Source organism: Manacus vitellinus, unplaced genomic scaffold (assembly GCF_001715985.3).
Source record: "Manacus vitellinus isolate BGI_N305 unplaced genomic scaffold, ASM171598v3 scaffold_21_pilon, whole genome shotgun sequence".
Taxonomy (NCBI): Eukaryota; Metazoa; Chordata; class Aves; order Passeriformes; family Pipridae; genus Manacus; species Manacus vitellinus.
The window spans coordinates 8,987,691-9,006,254 of NW_021939546.1; the positions used below are offsets into that span (position 1 = coordinate 8,987,691).

At 37.2% G+C, this 18,564-nt stretch overlaps 1 protein-coding gene across 3 annotated transcripts in view; it reads left to right on the forward strand.

Annotated features, from left to right (window-relative positions):
* TUT4 (terminal uridylyl transferase 4) overlaps positions 1-18,564 on the forward strand; it is a 44,830-nt gene that overhangs the window by 7,711 nt on the left and 18,555 nt on the right. For all 3 annotated transcript variants that reach the window (XM_018072156.2, XM_018072155.2, XM_018072157.2), the window contains exons 2-13: positions 1,708-2,383; positions 4,042-4,205; positions 7,415-7,531; positions 9,565-9,742; positions 11,903-11,991; positions 13,145-13,196; positions 13,778-13,847; positions 14,771-14,897; positions 15,037-15,156; positions 15,541-15,762; positions 15,913-16,087; positions 17,455-18,197. In XM_018072156.2, the coding sequence (XP_017927645.1) occupies positions 1,822-2,383; positions 4,042-4,205; positions 7,415-7,531; positions 9,565-9,742; positions 11,903-11,991; positions 13,145-13,196; positions 13,778-13,847; positions 14,771-14,897; positions 15,037-15,156; positions 15,541-15,762; positions 15,913-16,087; positions 17,455-18,197 (2,619 nt within the window). In that variant the 5' untranslated portion in view covers positions 1,708-1,821. The remainder of the gene's footprint in view (positions 1-1,707; positions 2,384-4,041; positions 4,206-7,414; positions 7,532-9,564; positions 9,743-11,902; positions 11,992-13,144; positions 13,197-13,777; positions 13,848-14,770; positions 14,898-15,036; positions 15,157-15,540; positions 15,763-15,912; positions 16,088-17,454; positions 18,198-18,564) is intronic.

Genomic DNA, 18,564 nt, shown 5'->3' on the forward strand with positions numbered 1-18,564 from the left:
CTCCTCACACCCTGGGGCTTGAGCAGTGCTGGGACAGGTGGGCAGGATCCTGCTGCTGTTGGACAGGAATTGCTGTGGGAAAGACAGAGTACAGTCCAGAGGCAAATACTGGTTAATCTTCTTGATTTTTTGATCCAGAAGTACGAGCCAGGTGCAGTCAGTGTTTAATAGGAAATAGCTGTAATATTAACTGAATGTGTTTCTGAGATAAAATACTTAACCATTGGAACAAATCTAGGAATACAGATTTATTTTTTTTCTTTTCCAGGTTTTTTTATTTTGCTAAAGACTGTGGTGCTCATATCAGCTTCAGGAAAATTCTTGTGGGTTTTGTTCGTTTCTTTGCTTTTCGTTTTGAAAGATAATATGTATTTTCAATTATCTCAGTAGAGACTTTAGATAACCATTTTAGTATGTGCTTTGTGTCCTGAAGTATTTTCTGATTTGTGTCTCTTTAAAGTGAGAGAGAGGTAGTAACTATATTATATAGCCTGAAAAAAAGTTACTCTCTTTTATACTGATAATATTCAGAAAGGTGGTTTTGTGGTTTTTTTTAGTCTGATCCTTCCTTCTGGTTCATATTATTAAAGTACAAAAGTACGTTGTGATACTTTTAATAGTTGTAATTCATAGACTTTTCTATTATTCCTTTTCTTCACTAAATTATGAGCTACTTGTTTTGATGGGTTCTCTAAAACCTGGATGTTTCCATGGATCATTCATTTACTTCCCAGATATGAGCTGGATAGGAAAGAAACTCTGCACTTGCTATAGTTTTACAAAATTCATTTTCTTTTATGTCTAATACTTCATTCTCATAATTTTTTAATTGCTATCTCAAGGTTATTTATAAGAAAATCTAATTTCTTGTTACAGATTCTCCCCCTTTGTTTTCTATATTAATAAGAGTAATTCCTTACAAACAGACCTACTTACTCATAACTTCCCATTGGAAACACAGCCTTTGAGCTGCAGCCAACATAAAGCTCAGATGATTATACACCACCTAAAGCTCTGAGGTTTACATGAGTAAAGTTAATCTGCAGCTAAACAAAATATTTACTATTTGTGGGGTATCTTTGCTAAGCAAAATCTCATTTAATTGTTGGCAGTTAACTTATATGAGAGCTGGATGTGTCAAAGGTTTGCTGAGTATCTGTGGGGGCAGGTGGTCAGTCAGGTTTATTATTAATGCTTTACATTATATCTCTAAATGCTTTTTGAAATCAGTTAATAAAATGGAGCTTGGTTGCTGGAAACAGAATTAGTTTTCTCTAGTGGCTAATTTGAGCTGCGTATTTATTGAGTGGGATTTTTTAGATGTGTTAATTTTTTTTTTCATTTTTTCCAGTGTAGTTGCAGACATCTTGGTTCTTATTTTTGTTCAGAAAGCCAGAAATAGGAAGGAAAGAAAAAAGCAAGCTGTTGGCACGTTTATCACAGTGTTTTTTGCAGTGTTCTGCCATCTTTCATTTCTTAATATCCCCTCCTTTTTTAAATACAAATCAAGATGATCAACATTTTCATGAGTTTTACTGTAGTACCGAATGTATTATGAAAATTCACTTATGCCTGGGGGGGGGGAATATGCTTCCTATAATAATTTGTAGTTACATTTTCCCTTAGAGAAGTTTATTTAATGTGCTGTCTACATAGAGCTTTAATTTTTTCCTTCAATTTAAACATGTCTTCTCATTATTTCCTCAGTAGACAATCAGCTACGATCCTTGCCTGCACAGAGGATTTAAAATCAACTGCAAATTGCTGAAGAATTGCACTTCAAGTGGTCTCAAGAGACAGGAGAAGCAGGTCTTCACTATAATGGAAGAGGCCAAGAGCTCAAAGAATGGAAATCATGACCCAAGGAAGTCTGTCCGTCTTGTCTGTGAGGAAGGCAAACCTGTCAAAGTTACAACTAATCAAAATTACAAACATAATAGGAATGACAAATCTGTGAAGGATGTTGGGAGAAGTTCTCCAAGTGGGAATAGCAGCAAAAAAAGCAAACAAAATGATGTTTGTTCTGAAAAACAAGGGGAAAATAAATCATGCAAAGTAAATAGTTGTATTCCTGGAACTAAAGATATGGGATCAAACGTTCAGGATCGGAGTCATGGAAAAGCAAAAAAATTTTCTAATTTATCATCAGCAATGGAAAACCTGAAACAGACAAAAGCCCAAGCAGTGGGAGAAAACACTCCAGGCTCCCATGTTTCAGGGAATGGGGTCGGAATGGAAAGCTTAGCAGCTACACAGAAAGGGAAACTGGTGCTGGAAAATCCACTGGGAGTTCCTACTTTGAAGGCTGGTGTTGATCAGACTGGTGATCCTGGTAAGGCTGCTGCAGATCAGAGGAAAATGGAACATAAGCCTGATGACTTCAGTGAGTATTATTTAACACTGCTTTATCCCATTTTCTTCTGGTGCGTTTGTGAACAGGCTGAAAAGGGCTTTGAAATATTTCTGTTGGAATATTTTCTTCACACAGAGAAAGTTGCTGGTTGCATTTAGAGAGAACATACTGTTAATACAAGTATTTTGCTGGGAGAACAAGAGATTATGATAATAGCTGTCCTTTCTTCTTATGCCTGAGACCTAAACATCTTTGTAAGCTACTTAGCGTGTGTGGGTTTCAGGCAATTTTGTGAACGTAGTGCCTTATGAAGGGGGAACCCTTCATAATATCATTGCTACTTAGGGAAATGCCAGTTATTACTGCTTTTCAGAGGGGAAAAATCAGTAAGAAAAATTCTTTATCATAAGTAGGGGAAAAAAACTTATTTTTTCTGTGACTGTTGTGCTCTTTTGGTTACTAAAAATGTTGAAAATAGGTTTTGGCAGATGGCTTTTTGATTTAGGAAGCTCTGGAATATGTATCATCCATCAGCAGTTACCCTTATGAGTGTGCAATTCTTATACGTATTTTTTAATGTCAAAATTAAATATATTGATCAGGCTTTGTCTCATCGGGTTAATTCCATAGTTCAGGATTTGTCACACTCTTTTAGAATGCATTTTTCATCTCTAATATGCCATACCAGTACAGACCTTCTGTTTGAAGTATTTCCCACAACTACAGGCAATTTTGTGAATATTGCCTGTACAGCAGTTGCTTGTATGGAAATGGTAGGAAAATAGTAAAGTGTGTATTTTTTAGCTGTCTTAATAAAATTGAACAGGAAAAACAGGTTGAAGTGGCAGCATCCTGTGATCAGTCAGCTGTTTGTAGACCACCACCATCATATACTGTGGGGACCATCTGTCACTGAGAAACCAGGGCTTGGAAACTTATTCAGTTTTGATTCCTCTCTGGTCTGGGGGCACAGATCTCATGTGAAAGGAAAGAAAAAAGAACAAAGCACAAGTAGCCCTCACTTTTGCTTATGTAAAAATGACAGGAGTAGTTTGATGTAGATGTTTGTGCAGATTAGTGGCCTATGACCAATCCATAGGCATCTGGAGGAACTGGCCCTTGGGAGCTGCCCTGTGTTTGGGAGCAGCAGCGTTCCAAAGCTGTGGGTGGTGAAGTGTCACAGTGTGTTCAGGTGCAGCTCCAGCAGCTTCCAAATTGAGGGCCTGAAATGCCTGATGACTGACTCTGTAAGGTCATATGGGTGAATGGCTTTAGGGCAGTTCTATGACTTATTCCCTTAAAATGTGCTGTGTAAAATAATTTTATGCCTAATATTTCTTATATCTGTTACAGTAGGGCATCAAGGTCTTGCATACTCTGTTCTGCATGACAAAAAAAAGCTACTTTCTTGCCCTAATAAGAGACTGTGAAGTTATGACTGAAACACAAAATTAAACTACCATTTTTTAAACTCTTTTTGATAGCACTCTCAGTAGCAGACTAGTCTCTGAAGTCTCTCTAAAATACTGGTTAATATACTGGAAAGATTCTAACATTTAAGGTGATTTTCACCAGCCTTTGGGAAAAAAAACCTGGAATGTAGCTCTAATTTGTGCTTGGCTCTTATCTAATTTTCACTTTTCCTCTCTGTGAGTTATTCTGAAGAAAGTAACTGTTTCTTTCTGTAGGTAAAATCAAGAATTCTGAATCAACAAAAGAACATACTTTGGAAGCAGATTATTTAGAAACCACTGCTGTTCTTGATGAATCCAATCTGACAGTTGAACAGCAACTGGGATTGAAACAAGCCGAGGAACGGCTGGAAAGAGATTATATCTCCCGACTTGAAAAAGTAGGTTGGGTTGTTTATCAGATAAAGAAGAAAATGTGTGTCCTCTCTCATTATCATCACCATGTTTTGGTTGGGTGGTATTTCTACTACAGTCTCCTTTTCTTCTTAATAATGAATCACTTTATGGACTAGGATTTATCCCTGGTAGTTGACTGGTCAGTCATTGTGGCTGATGATATGGATTGGAAACTTCTGGCTCCTTTTGTGGTACATGTAGCCTTTGTAGAACAGGATTTTTTAACTCTGCAGACCTAAAGGTTTCCAGTTCCATTGTTTACATAAGATTTTCTGGAAAGTCTGGTTCCCTGGCAATTCAGAATGCAGGGTTGAGAAGAACTTTGTGCTCTCTTTGGTATATCAGCCTCTCCCCAGGCCCATATTGGGGATGGGTGCTTACAAATCTACATCTAAACTGCTCTTAATAGTATCCTCAGTGAAACAATGTCCAAGTCAGTGTGAGCAACCCAGAAGTTTTTCTAAATGTCTAATTCAAGTGTGTCTTTTAGTGTTTTAATCCCTCTTATGTTGTCCTAGGAAAATAACCATAAGTTTATTACTTCTTTTTCACATCACCTGCACATTGGAAGATCCTTACCATTCTTCCAATCTTCCCTTCTGTAGACTGTCTTTTTTCACTGGTCTTGGGGGTTTTTAGTGGTTCATTCTTGTTGCTGTTCTGCAGACACCCATTGTGTAACTGGTATCTAAACTGGACATGCCATTTCAGCTGAAGTCTTACATATAGAGAGGAAAGCTGGCTGCATCTGTGTGAAATGTGGCATTTTTGTTTAGCATCTTTGCTTTCTTTAGCAGCAATAGGATGTTGGCTTGTAGTTTGACTAGCAACTTGCTTCAGAAATGCTCCATCAGGTGTTCTCAGCCCTGGATTTTTGCAGTTGGCAATACCTAAGGAGGAATGATACTTTGCTGTGGTATTATTTAGTGGCAGCTTATTTATTTCATTCCTCTAATTTGTTGTAATTATTGATTTTTTTCTTACTTTACATCTTCTGTATCCCCTCCCAAGTTTGTGGCTTTCACATTTGTAGTCAGCACACCCTCTGTTGCATTTCCCAAGTCTTCAAAAAGGTGTGGATATTTCTGACCCCACAAGGACCCCTGCTGAAAAATTCTTGGCACATACTTTTTTAGGTGTGTGTGCTCTGAGGACAGTTCTCTGAGCAGTTTTGCTGCCACCTTACTGTTCTTTATTTAGGTAGTATTTATGGTCTTCTTTGGAGACTGATACTGTGACAAGTGACAAAAACTTTGTAAAATTCTAGATACAACATCTGCTGCTGCTTCTTCAAGCACTTTTAAAAAAACAACCCTAAGTTTGGGTTAATGCAATTTGTTTGGAGCAGGTCAGGTTGTCACCTTTGTCCCTGTGTGCTTTTTAATAATTTATTGCAGTATTTTTCTGAATGCTATTTCTGACTGGTCTCTAATTCCTTGGCTCATCTTCTTTAGACTTTTAAAGATATTCATAAGTTTCTCTTTGCTTGTGATCTGGAACCTTCCCATTCTTCAAAATACAATTAGCTCTGTTATAGATTAGCTCCTTGAATATCCAAGGACAAATTTCATGAGGCCTGGCTTATTTGAATGCATCTATATTACACAGGTAGTAGTCTGTAACATTTTGTCTTGCTGTTTTTGTCTTGCTATGCCCCTTTCATAGCAGTTAAGCAAAACTAGAGGATTAAAAAAGTCTTTACAATAAAGGCAAAATAAAAGTTGTTACATGATTCAGCCTTTCTGGCAACATCTATTGACATAATACAGCAGATCAATATTGTAAAGAAATACACAGATTTTTAAGATACTTTCATTGCTGATACTCATTTTATTATAGAAGAGTGGTAAAATATTACTGAACTACTTCAGTCATCAGGTATCAAATACGTGAATCTTCCCAGCTAGTCAAGTGTAACTGTCTATTGGCTGTTTTCTGAATGGATATTTAATTTCATCTTACTGGGTATCTGTCTCATAGAAAATAAGGATGAAGAGACTTACTAAGTGAAGCATAATGACACTATTATTTTACATTGATATTTACTCTGCATTTGGAGAGCATCAGACTTTTTTTTTTTTTTTCCAAAAGCAAAAGGTCAAACTCATTAAGTGAAAAAACCTGCCCAAATTTAACAGTGGTTTAGGTTTCCTTATGGTAAGTCAAAATTTGTTTAAGTGACCTGTGGTCCACTTTAGTGTCTTAAAGTGGTGTTCTCTGTTCATTCATTGTTATGTCACTGCTTAAACATCTGTTGTTTTCAGTGTACTTTTTGGTTTTGGGAAATACAGATGTATTAGAATTCAGATGAAAATGTAAAGTAGGGTTAGAAAATACAAGTGCAGGATGAGACAGGTGAAGTGAGGTATTGGCAAACAACGCCTCCCCTTTTCTGCCTTTTAGTCTAGTAGATCTTAATGGTTTTCTGGCTGAATAAACTCCACAGCATCCTCTCTTGGACTCTCTGAGAACAGTGATTTCCCTTCTTCCCCATCATCTCCAGAGTTTGGCAGCTTCTGGCAGACTCGGGTCTCCCCAGTGGCCACTCTCCATTTGTACTCCACCTCTCCCAGCCTGTCTGTACATAAAGGTGCTTGTTCTGCATGTTTCTCTAATTCTGGGCATCCCAGATTAGTCATCAAAATGCAACAGCATCAGAGATCACACCTTCTTCAGTGTCATTAGTGAGTGGTCATGTTCCTCGCTCCCTTTTTCATGGGACTGCAGCCCTTGCACAGAGTGCTGGGGATGTGCTGCCAAAGCCCACCACCAGCTGTCAGCACACAAAGAGTGGGTAACATGAGGAATACTTGCTGTTCTCTCATCACAGAAAGGAGGGGAAATGCTGGGGTTTATTAAATCCTGTTATTGTCAGCCTGAGCTGTCAAGGGAATGGTTTACTGGCCTTTAGGTCAGCCTTAGAAAGCATAAAGTCTTCAATCTTAATCATCCCTCACTAAAATGTCCTGAGAAGTATCATATTTTAGTCATCTCTCTTCCTTTCCTTTCTTTCCCCACTTGCCATACAGGTAAAAATCCCATTTCTGCCGTTTTTTTTCTTTAAGATTACTGAATGTTTGCAAAGCACCTTGACTTTAAAAGTATTGCGTGCAGTTTATTATTCAAAGTATTGAGTTTTTCAGGCACTGTTGGGAGAAACATTTTCTTTTAATCTCTGTCCCTTTTTCCTCAGCGCTCCCCAGAATACACCAACTGTCAGTATCTATGCAAGCTCTGCTTAGTTCACATTGAAAACATCCAGGGAGCTCACAAGCATATTAAAGAAAAACGGCATAAGAAAAATATAATGGTAAGTTAAATAAAATTTGGGCTATTTTTTTTTCTTTTTTTTTTTTTTTCTTGAAAAATAGATTTTTTGTTATATGGTTTGTTTTCTTTGGTCATGTTCATTTAGGTGAAAGTTTGTGTGCTGAGCAGAGATGCACAAATTTCTGTTTTCTGTTTGAGAGGAAGGGCTTGATGATCTGTCCAGGCAGAGAGGAAAGAACATTTTTGGTCACTGCTTCTGAATTAGTGTCTCTGAGTAGTGGGCAGTTCATCATACTTTTAGTAGCAGAATGCAAGGTAACTTAAGTGAGACATATATGTACTATATAGAAATAGAATTAGTTTTTCTGTTTTTTTCCAAAAGTAATGTCATTGGTCATAGGATCTCCAGGGACTAGAGGTGGGTTGGGAATGTTGGTTTTTTTGTTGTTTTTTTTTTTTTTTACTTAGTCTGACTTGTGAAGTTTAGTAGTTACAGGATGGAGGGAGACAGTTCCTGAGTCACTCATCATCTGCTTGGGTTTATAAATATGTTTAATATGAAAAGCAGTTCTAAGGTTTACAAAGAGAAAAGCAATTTCTTTATCAGACACCATGGTGGTGTGGTTTGCTCAAAAGAACTGTTACATGCATGAAATCCAATAAAAGGTACCTAGATTTTCCTGCCAGCCTGTTTTTGTAAGTGCTGATGAAGAGCTACAAATTTCCCAGTGTGTTGGGTTTTGTGATTTAAATGGTTAAAATTAGTCTTTCTACAACCATTCCCCAAATTTCAGTCAAATTACTGTCTCTCGTTCCTGTGTATTTCTTACCATACTTCTGTTTGCTATTAATGCTTTAATTCCATAATTTGTGCAAGTCATAACCTGGAAAACTCTGGATGCCATAAATCCATTACATCTCAGAAAGTAACCTTTTTGTATTCAGTGATACTGGTAAAGGATTCTGGTTCTCTTACTGTCATGGAAAAAAGAATGAACCAGCCTCATGTTTGTTATAAAAACAGTTTCTTACCATGCTTTTCATCTGGACATGGAGATAAGAATTGAGGAATGAGGTTTCTGTGCTGCTGAATGGAATGCTGGGGCACAGGGAGCAGTTTCCGTGTTTAACACTTGTCTCCAAATGGCTTTATGTCCCTGCCACATTATAGTGATACATATGTAACTGTCTGAATGTTACTTCATAAAATACACTGTGTACAGCTCTAGGAGATACAAGACTATCAAATAAGCTCAGCAGCAGCTGTAGTTTCCCAACTCAGGAAAAATCCTAAAGTAGTTATGTAAAAAAACCCTTTAAAAATGCCCATATTCTTTCTTATGCTAAATCTGTTCAAATAAGAACAGAAGAGTTGAGAGATGCAACCTTAGAACTAAGCACACATTTTCATACTCTACTGTGTTTTCCTAGTGCTTTATGTTATGGTTATTATTTATTTCTCTTGTCAGTCACATTTCATTTAGTCGGTGAATTTATGAAACAAGAGGTTGCTGTACTTAGTCCCAAATGACTTGATGAATCTGACTTGTTCTTGCTGTTGGATTAGATGCATTAAACCCAGTGCTTTCTGGCACCAGCTGTTTAAGCAGCAATGGGACTGAACTTATAAAATTCCTTGGAGCTAGGAATACTTTTCCTGCCTCTGATACCTTTCCTTCAAGTATAATCCACTCTCAAGAAACCAGTATGACTTCTCCAGCTCAGTTACTTTTATTATATGGGAACAATTACAGCTTTTTATTTTCTTGGATGAATCCTGTTTCAGAACTGTCAGAAAATGTGGCTCAGGAACGGAATACAGCAGATTTCCTCCCCACTTGCCAGCTGTGAAACACCACTCTCTATTTTAGACCCTGAGCATCTGCTGCCATTCCTGTGAGCCACACTGTTGGATTTGTTAGGCTGGGCAGAGCTCCTGCCTTTGGTCAGGACCCCATGTAAATAGGAGAACACAAGCAGGCAACAGTATGCTCTGATATCATACAATAGCATGAGATAACCTTTTTTCCTTCAAATATTAGTTATTACTTTTATTATCCAATAATTACACAGGAAAAGCAAGAGGAAAATGAGCTGCGGGCCCTCCCACCCCCCTCTTCTGCACAGTTGGCTGCTCTGAGTTTTACCCTCATCGAGGCAGCACATGAACAAGGCATCTCAGATGAGGACTTCAGAATTCGTCAAGAGATTGTAAATGAGATGGAGAAAATTATTCAACAGCCCTTACCAGGTATTCAGTGTTCTTCCTTTCCTTTAGGTGACAATTTTTCTTTATTTTTACATAGATTTTGATGCCTTCATTAATGGTGAATCAATGAATTTGGGGTTAAATTATCTTGATATTATACACTATTAATATATGCAGTTGATTTTAAAGGAATTAAAAAACATACAAAAAGAGGAAAATACAATTGTGCTTATTTGTCCTTTTCTCTGATATGTATTCATTGAAGCTATTGATCCTCTTTAGAGTGGTGAGATCATACAAAAAGAAGATAATATTTGACATTTATTTCTTTGCATTGATTTCCCATCGTCTCCTGTTAACAGACTGGGACTTTGAGAGCAGATTTTTGGAGCTGTGGTGATGTTGACATTATGGTAACAGTGGTTTGGTGTTTAGATCATCTGATACCGAAGAAAATATTAATCTCATTGCCAAAAAAAGTTTTCAGACTTCTTATTTCATTTATATTGAAACTGGATATTGTTCTATACTGTCCTTTTATTTTAGAAATACCTTCTTTTTTCCCCTTGCTCTATAAAAATACAGCAGTAAGAAAGATTTTATTAACTGCAGGATAATCAGCTTTAATTTTAGGCGCTCTGTTAAATAGATTTTCTTGAATATAAAGTGCTGAATAGAACAGGGGGTTGTAGGGTGGAGCTTTGCTGATCTGTTTGCTCTGTAAATGTGGCTTCTGGTGCAAACTTCTGTTCCAACATGCTATTGAATTTCCCACTGATAGTATATTAGGATAAGACAAAGCTTTTTTTACATAACATTTTAACATAAGTACTAAGGAAAAACTATTATTGTATTGTTGCTTGTCTGGCTGACTTGTTTGGACTGATGAGCTTCTGTGGAGGTGTAGGAGTAGTGGAAGGGGAGTCTGTAATAGTAAATGACAGTTTGTTTTTCTCCTTTACAGAGCCAGCTATATTTTAGTGAATGTGTTTTCCTAAGTTGTAAATTGGGAAAAACTGAATAAATAAACAGTGTAGAAAACACGGAATGCTCTGGCATGATTTTCTCTTGAGCTCACATTAGAACTATGCAAAAATTGTTACTACTATGAAAAGCTTTTGTAAATAATTTCAAATCATTATTATTAACCATACAGACATTCATTTTGAGAGGACTGGTTTCTAAGTAGTGAAAAATAGGTTTGTTTGAAGCTATGTATGTGTAAGATTTATTTTCTCTGTTAAGAATAATTTTCTGATTGAGAGAGTTTAGTCAAAACACACATAAAGGTCCTAAGAAAAAATACAAGAAACCCTTTGTGCTGTGAGGCTGATTGAACACTGGCACAGGTTACCTGGAGAGATTGCAGACTCCCCATCCTTGAAGATTTTCAAAACCCAACTGGACACATTTGTGGGCAACCTGCTTTAGGTGACCCTACTTGAACAGGTGTTGGATTTGGGAGAGATTGAGAACAGTCTCAATTTTCAGCTGTTTTAAATATGTGAGACCCTAATAGATATTACAGGAAAGTTTTCATCTCCAAAAGTTGTATCATGAAGAGGGATAAGTTATTGTTTATGGAGTGGAATGACAATGCTTATATTATTCCTGAATAGATACTTCCTAATTGGTTCAGATTTGTTCTGCACCTTTGTAGTTAACTGTATTAACTCCAAACTCACTGAATGGATTCTGGACTCTGCCTGAGATTATACTGAAATTATGTTTTATGTGCATGGTACATAATGAGTTGTGCATAGGAACTTGCTGATGAGATGAACAGATTGGTACCTCACACAAAAGTGTGTGAGGCACCAGAGAATTTTAGAATTGGCCAAGTGCTGCAGAAGAATCGAGCTAGAGTTAACAGAAGCTTTTACAAAAAGTCCTGCACTGAGACAGGGACAGTTATTACTATTTCATATGTAGTTTTATATTAAAACCAAACAGAACTATTGCAAAAAAACCTTTAAAACAGATTGGAAACTGTTGGACGTGTAATTGAATGTTTGAATGATTTGTTCTCCTGTGATGCTGTGTCATGGAAATGACTGACCTTCCCAGGGCAGAGAAAGGGGCTCAGTGTTCATTAATCTGGGAGTGCCACTTGTGAGCTGCAGTATTGAAAGCAAAGTATGCATCATCCACTAAAGAAAAATGTATTTACTAGCTGTTAAATAATTGTTTCTCTCTCTGTAGACTGCTCCCTGAGGATGTATGGCTCCTGTTTAACCAGGTTCGCTTTTAAGACCAGCGATGTGAACATTGATATCAAATTCCCCCCTAAGGTGTGTAGATATTATCTTGTATTAACTAAGACTGTTTTTTAGATCAAGGTCATCAACATTTATTTCAACTCCATAGCCTTTATCTTCTCTTGGGGGCATCACAAAGCATCTAATCTTTGATTTGGTGTCAGCTGTGCTATGGATAATTCTTGGGTTGTTTTTTCTGGACAATCTTATGCTAGCCTTTTTCTAAATTTTTGAATAAGCATTGAAGCAATATGAAAATAGTTGACTCTGGATAAATGTGCTTTCACGTGCTCATGATTCAGACTGTAAAATCTTGTAGGCATTGATTTCCCCCCCTTTTAAAGTTGGGGCTAGAAATGACATTTTTTCCTTTTACGTTTTAGTCACTTGCAATTAAATACCACATCCCAATTTACAGGTTAAAGTACAGGTTAAAATTCCTGCAGACCAACATAATTTACCTTTAAATATTGAAGCTGTTGGTTCATGTTTAGTATATGATATTAGCAGCATGTTCTTGTTAGAGGCACAGCTGCTGAACTTGCCCTTTTTTTGACTGTACATGTTACAGTGAAATTCCAGGTACCTGTTTGGGGTCATACTTAGGGCGTGTTGAAATGATCCTGCAGTCAGGAAGCAGAACTGAGCCCTTTTTCAAACAGTTGCATGTGGAGTGTGCCATGTCAGTTTTTCACAAAAACTCAAAGGTGGTGCTGATTTTTTAGCCTTTCTTTGATCTATTTATGCTTATCTTTGAAACGCCACTTAAGTTGATTTCTGGGGAGAAAAGAAAACATGCTTAAAAATCATAACCTTTAAAAACCCTTGGGAAAGCACTGACATTAAATTCTGTGTAGTTGTGCATTTCTAGTGGCATATGTTGACATTGAAATAGTTGAATATATGGCAAGTGTTTTGTTTTAACTTTATAGAACTTGTTAATACAAACTGGAACAGAAGTGTTGACTAGAGAAGATGTAGGCTGGTAAAAAGCTGGCTGATATGTTTATTAGTATCTGTTTTCATGGTGCAGACAGATACAATCAATTTTTTCATTAATACTGACACCTGATTTGACTTTTATGAAAGAACGTAGAGTTACTAATTGTGCCACCCAAGTAGTTTTAAATAAAGTGTAAAATAAAATAGGTTAGTCTAAATAATGGAACCTGCTCTGATTTTGTAGATGAGTCAGCCAGATGTTCTGATCCAGGTGCTTGAGATCTTGAAGAACAGTGGTGAGTTTTTAGTTGCATCTCATTTCTATTTAACATTCCATCTGCTGCTTGGATGTTTTTATGCTTAATTTTTCTGTAAACTTAAAAAGATGGATTAGTTTTCAAGCAAAGTGTCTGAGCTGTTTTTATGATTGTGATTTTTATTAATACCAGTGCTCGTGTGACTGAGATGAGAAGCTGCAGCAAGAGAATGGCAGCCCAGTTAGTCCAGTTCAGATTGTCAGAAGTTATGGCAGTAGGCAGTAGTGTTAGATGCCAGATAAAAAACTTTTTGTAGTGTTTAACTTTTTGTCGAAGAAATTTTCAGCAGTGAACTCAAAAGCTGCTTTCCACTTGCATGTGAACATGAGTGAGAATTTTTACAAGCCTTCTGGAAGTTGTAACCTCATTGTTCTGTCAGGAACTCAGCCTGGCTGTTTGATACTGGTGGTGAGCATCAAAAGTAACCAGAAAATATTGCTTACTGGTTAGCTGTGCAGCACTTCTGAAAAAATGTGGTATAAATATAATAGTTTTCAAAACAGAATTGGGAAAATTGTTAAAAACTTTGAAGCAAAATGTTGTTTTTTCTCCTTGCTTAGCTGTCTACTCAGATGTGGAGTCAGATTTTCATGCCAAAGTTCCTGTTGTCTTTTGCAAAGATGTTAAAAGGTATGTGTCACTGAAAAGGAGTGTTAAGGAGATACCAGTTTCTACTCTGCTGCTCACAGCAGCTGTTGCCTGCACTGCTGACAAGAACTGTTGCTGTAACATTGAGCTGACATTGCTGTTAAAAGGGAATTGCTCATACCTGAAAATGTAATCTAGAAAGAAAGCTACCTTTGTTTTTGTGCTCCATAAAACTCAGTTGTAGGAGTCTGAAAATAGTGTTCTACTTGGAGTTAACTAGGGGAAAAGTGGAATGGTTTTCAGTTGTTATTTAAAATTACTGCCAGCAGTTTAAGCCAAGGCTTTAAAAACATTTTATAAGATCCACGTTGCCAGAAAGGACACATCATCTGATAGTTTCAGTAAATTCCTAAGAAGCAGCAACCTCCAAAATGAAACAGGATTGCTTGACTGGCTGGAGGTACTGGTTGAAACTCTGGGGAAGTAAAGGCAACAAGGGTGGACATATCTTTTCCTGTGTTTGTAAGAGGATAGGAATAATTATTCTGAGAAGCAAAAAGAAAGTTTTTAGAGAGCTGTTTTGTGGACTTAACCAACTCTTAATATGCAGTAAGTCTGGAGTATTTATTTATTTGTTTCAGTGTTTGGAATGTAGACAATATACTTGAAGGTTGAATCGTGGAAGATAGTACAGTTAAGTAATGGCAGAACTTAGAGCAAATTCTTAATGCTGTTTTATATTTTTAGCTATAATTAACTTCTGTAAGTTCTAAATGAGTTAGTAGTAAAGAAAATGTTACTATGTTCTGTAGCTTTTGTTTCAAAAATTCGGGTTCTTGCATAGGGAGACACTGCCTCATGTTTTTGTTATGGTGGGTGTGATGCCCCACCTTCCCCTGTGCCCCAGGCATCATCTGTATCCACAGAGTGATAACCCTTTATCTGTTTTATGTTTGTCATTCCAGTGGTTTGACATGTAAAGTAAGTGCTAGGAATGATGTGGCTTGCCTTACAACTGACCTGCTGGCTGCACTTGGAAAACTGGAGCCTGTCCTTATTCCTTTGGTTTTGGCTTTCCGCTACTGGGCTAGAGTAAGTTATTTAATTTTCCTCAGTGCTTATAATGGTCATTTCTTCTCTTTAAGTACTGCATACAATGCAATGTATAAACCAGATCATAAATTAAAATGCTGGTTTTACATCAGAGATGTAATTATTTATTCTCTTACAGCTCTGCCACATTGACTGTCAGGCTGAAGGTGGCATTCCCTCATATTCCTTTGCCTTAATGGTGATATTTTTTCTTCAACAAAGAAAACCACGTATTTTACCATCTTATTTGGGCAATTGGGTAAGTGATTTGGTGATATAGTGACCTTATTGTTAAGTTGTTGACAACATCTCTGTGTTCTGCAAGCTCATAAAATGTACAGAATTTGATTGCCAAAAAAATTGTAAATAAAATGCATTGGTAATTAATCCTCACAAAGATGATGTTTGATGATTCTTAAGACTTTTTTAAAAAGGCAATTGCTGTAGCCTCTGCAATTGTGTCATTCTGTATTTTAGACAAAAGGCAATTATTTTCTTCTTTAGATTTCTGAATTTATTCCTCTGATGCCAGTTACTGTTGAGGGGTATAAATACCACAATTGTCAGTGTTACCTTTGGTGAAAATGTTTGGTTGTATGTATTACATACAGTCTTGTTTCAGAGCCACTTTAATTGTTGTTAGATTGAAGGCTTTGATTCCAAGAGGCCAGATGACCACCAGCTGAAGGGTGTAGAAGATGATGAGTTTGTAAGGTGGGAGTACAAACCCCCAACAAATGGTGCAGCAAAAAACTCAGTTGGAGCAGAAAGTAAAGCTAAAGTTGAACAACAAAAAGGTGGTGGCAAGAAGGCAACAAGCTCAGAAGTGGACAACCAAAGTAATGGAAAGGAGAAACAAGGGATTGTAAGTCATGGCTTTATTTCATTGAAAAACATTTGCTACCTCTTATCCCTGTTTTTTTATCTTTAAACATTGATATTGGGTGGAACCAGGGAAAAAAAGGGGAATATTAATTTCTTATTGAAGCTGAGCATTCTTGTCCATGTTTTTCAGTCTCTCTTATCACTCAAAACCCCTCACCAAGTTTCACTGGGGCAACTGTGGTTGGAACTTTTGAAGTTTTACACACTGGAATTTGCTTTGGAGGAATATGTCATCAGCATACGGGTACAGGAGCTCTTAACCAGAGAGAATAAAAACTGGCCTAAAAGGCGAATAGCCATTGAAGGTAGGATCGTCCTTTCTGCTTCTGTATTCATCCTGCATTATCTTCTGTATTTACCTAGCACTTATCAGTCTGTTTCTAGAAGTCTGGACAATAAGTTTTTTTTTTTTAATATATATTTTGTCAGCTACTTAGTCTGTTTAAAGACAAGTTTTCCCTGTTAAAATAACGGGGCAAGTCACAGAGCAATGCATGGCATTCTGAATTGGCCTTAAGAACAGAGAAATTGGATATTTGAGGAAGGTTAAGAAACCATGTAAGGTGATACTTTTATAAAAGCATAAATAACGACTTTTGAACACTTTCTAGAGATGTTGCTGAAGTGGCTTATCTGTAACACTTGAGGCGGTGTCGAGGACAAAGAGAATCATACAGACAGAGAATGAGGTACTAAAGGTGCATTGAAGGATGAGTCAATAAGGTACAAGAAGAGTGAGAAGGAAAACTAAAACAGAGAAAAACAAGCAAGGAATTGTTGAGGCGTATGTTGAGTAGTGGGTCTTGAAATCGCTCCTGTGACTTTAGTTTTCTCTCCTAATTCTTTTCCTCAATCACTTTTAGTTAGAGTTTAGTGAAATTAGAGTAGTGTTTGTTCAACATGTGGGATGGAAATGACAGGACAAATTGAGGAAGAAACAGGAAATAATTTCAAAAAAAACCCAGATTACATTCTGGTTCTCACACCTGCTGTTGTTGGTCTCTTTGTGTTGTTTTTGTTTGCTTTATGGTTTTTAATTTTTCATTTTTGACTTTTTAATGTTAAGTTTGTAGCTGAAGTTATGAAGTAACAGAATCTCAGTTTGGTACTATCTTCCCAGGCAAACTTATAGCAACTATGCAGGTGCTCTTTTTGCTTGGAAAACATGTTTGATCTAGAAATCACTAGGAAGGACTAGGAATGAAACCCGGTGAGGTTGGTTCATGTAATCCTTATAACTTTAATGTTACTCTTAGACAAATTAATTTCTTAAGGGAAATGCAAATCCTTCTTCAGTGGACAAAGAAAGATTCTAGCAGACCTGTTTTTATTTTGTCTTCATATGTTCATTTTAATTTCTAGTTTAGAAATTGCTCATACTGTAATGGTACAATACACCCTTGGTTTTCTTTTAAAATAACATTATTTAGAATGGTTTATGATAGTCAGCCATTCATGGCTGCACATGAGCGTGTTTTGTATGGAAGGATTCTAAAAAAAACTTGTGGGCCTCACATTCTCTTAAGTATATCCAAAACAGTTCTGTTTTGTTTTTTATATGCAGTTTTGTTTTTTTTAACCTCTATATAATAATTTAGGGATTTCAGCTACTTTGTGAAATGTAAAAGTTAAAGATTACTAATGAAAATTTTCTTTTTTCTTTTCTTCCTAGATCCTTTTGCACTTAAGAGGAATGTTGCACGAAGTCTAAATAGCCAGATGGTATTTGAGTACATCCTGGAGAGATTTAGGACAGCATATAAATATTTTGCATGTCCACAAGGTAAAGATGGGATTAAATCCAAGCCAGATACCAAGAAAAAAGAAAAAGGGAAAATTAATAATAAGAAATCCACAAGATCTGAAGAGCCTGTAGCAAACTGTTGCCTTCCACAAGAGGAAAATGTTGTAGATAAACAAAATATAGGAAGTGGATGTAACATACCAGAGAATGAAGTTGAATGTAATCAAGTGGTAGAAGCTGTAGCCATAAGTTGTACTTCCAAGGACATGGACTCTTTGCTCCTTCCAACATTGGACTCTAGTTACGATGAAGACAAAGAAGAAGCTTTATCCCTCATTTCTAACGAATGCTGTGAATTAAAGCAAAAATCACCAGAAGAGAGGGATGATTTAGAAATCTCAGTTTGTGTAACTGAAGGTGAGCTCAGCCCCCACTGTAACTGCAGTGAACATCAGCCTGAGGACACCAACTCGAGCAATGACTTCTCTGACGCCGAGAGCAGGCAGAGCTCGGGCCCGGAGGCGTCTCCGCAGGCGAAGTGCACTGGCACACCAGCTACCTCGCCCCTCTGCACAGCAGGGGGGAAACCCCAGGATCTCAAAGATGAAGGCAGACTCTCCACGGAAGAAATGCATTACGTGTTTGATAAGTTTATTTTTACTTCAGGAAAGGTGAGCAGTGCTGGCCGTGGGGCAAGAGGGCTGTGACTTTTAAATCTCTCAGACTGTGGGTGGGTGGGTGGATGGCGGGAGGGTTGTTTCAGTCTGTGTTGGGAATGGCCCTTGTAGAGAACCTGTTATTCAGGACTGCAAAACACCAACCTGTGCCCCATTTGGGCAAGATGGTCTGTTGCCCCCGTCTTATGCACACACACAGATCCTGGGGTTTATTTTTTAATTGTTTTGTGGGTTATTTTCCCCTTTCCTCTCCTGCTTACTTGTAGAATTTCAAGGTGCTTTTAGGCACTGTGAGATCTTAATTCAGCCTACTGAGAGGTCTTCTGTTCTTTCCAAAGGCTTTGTTGTTGTTCATATGTTA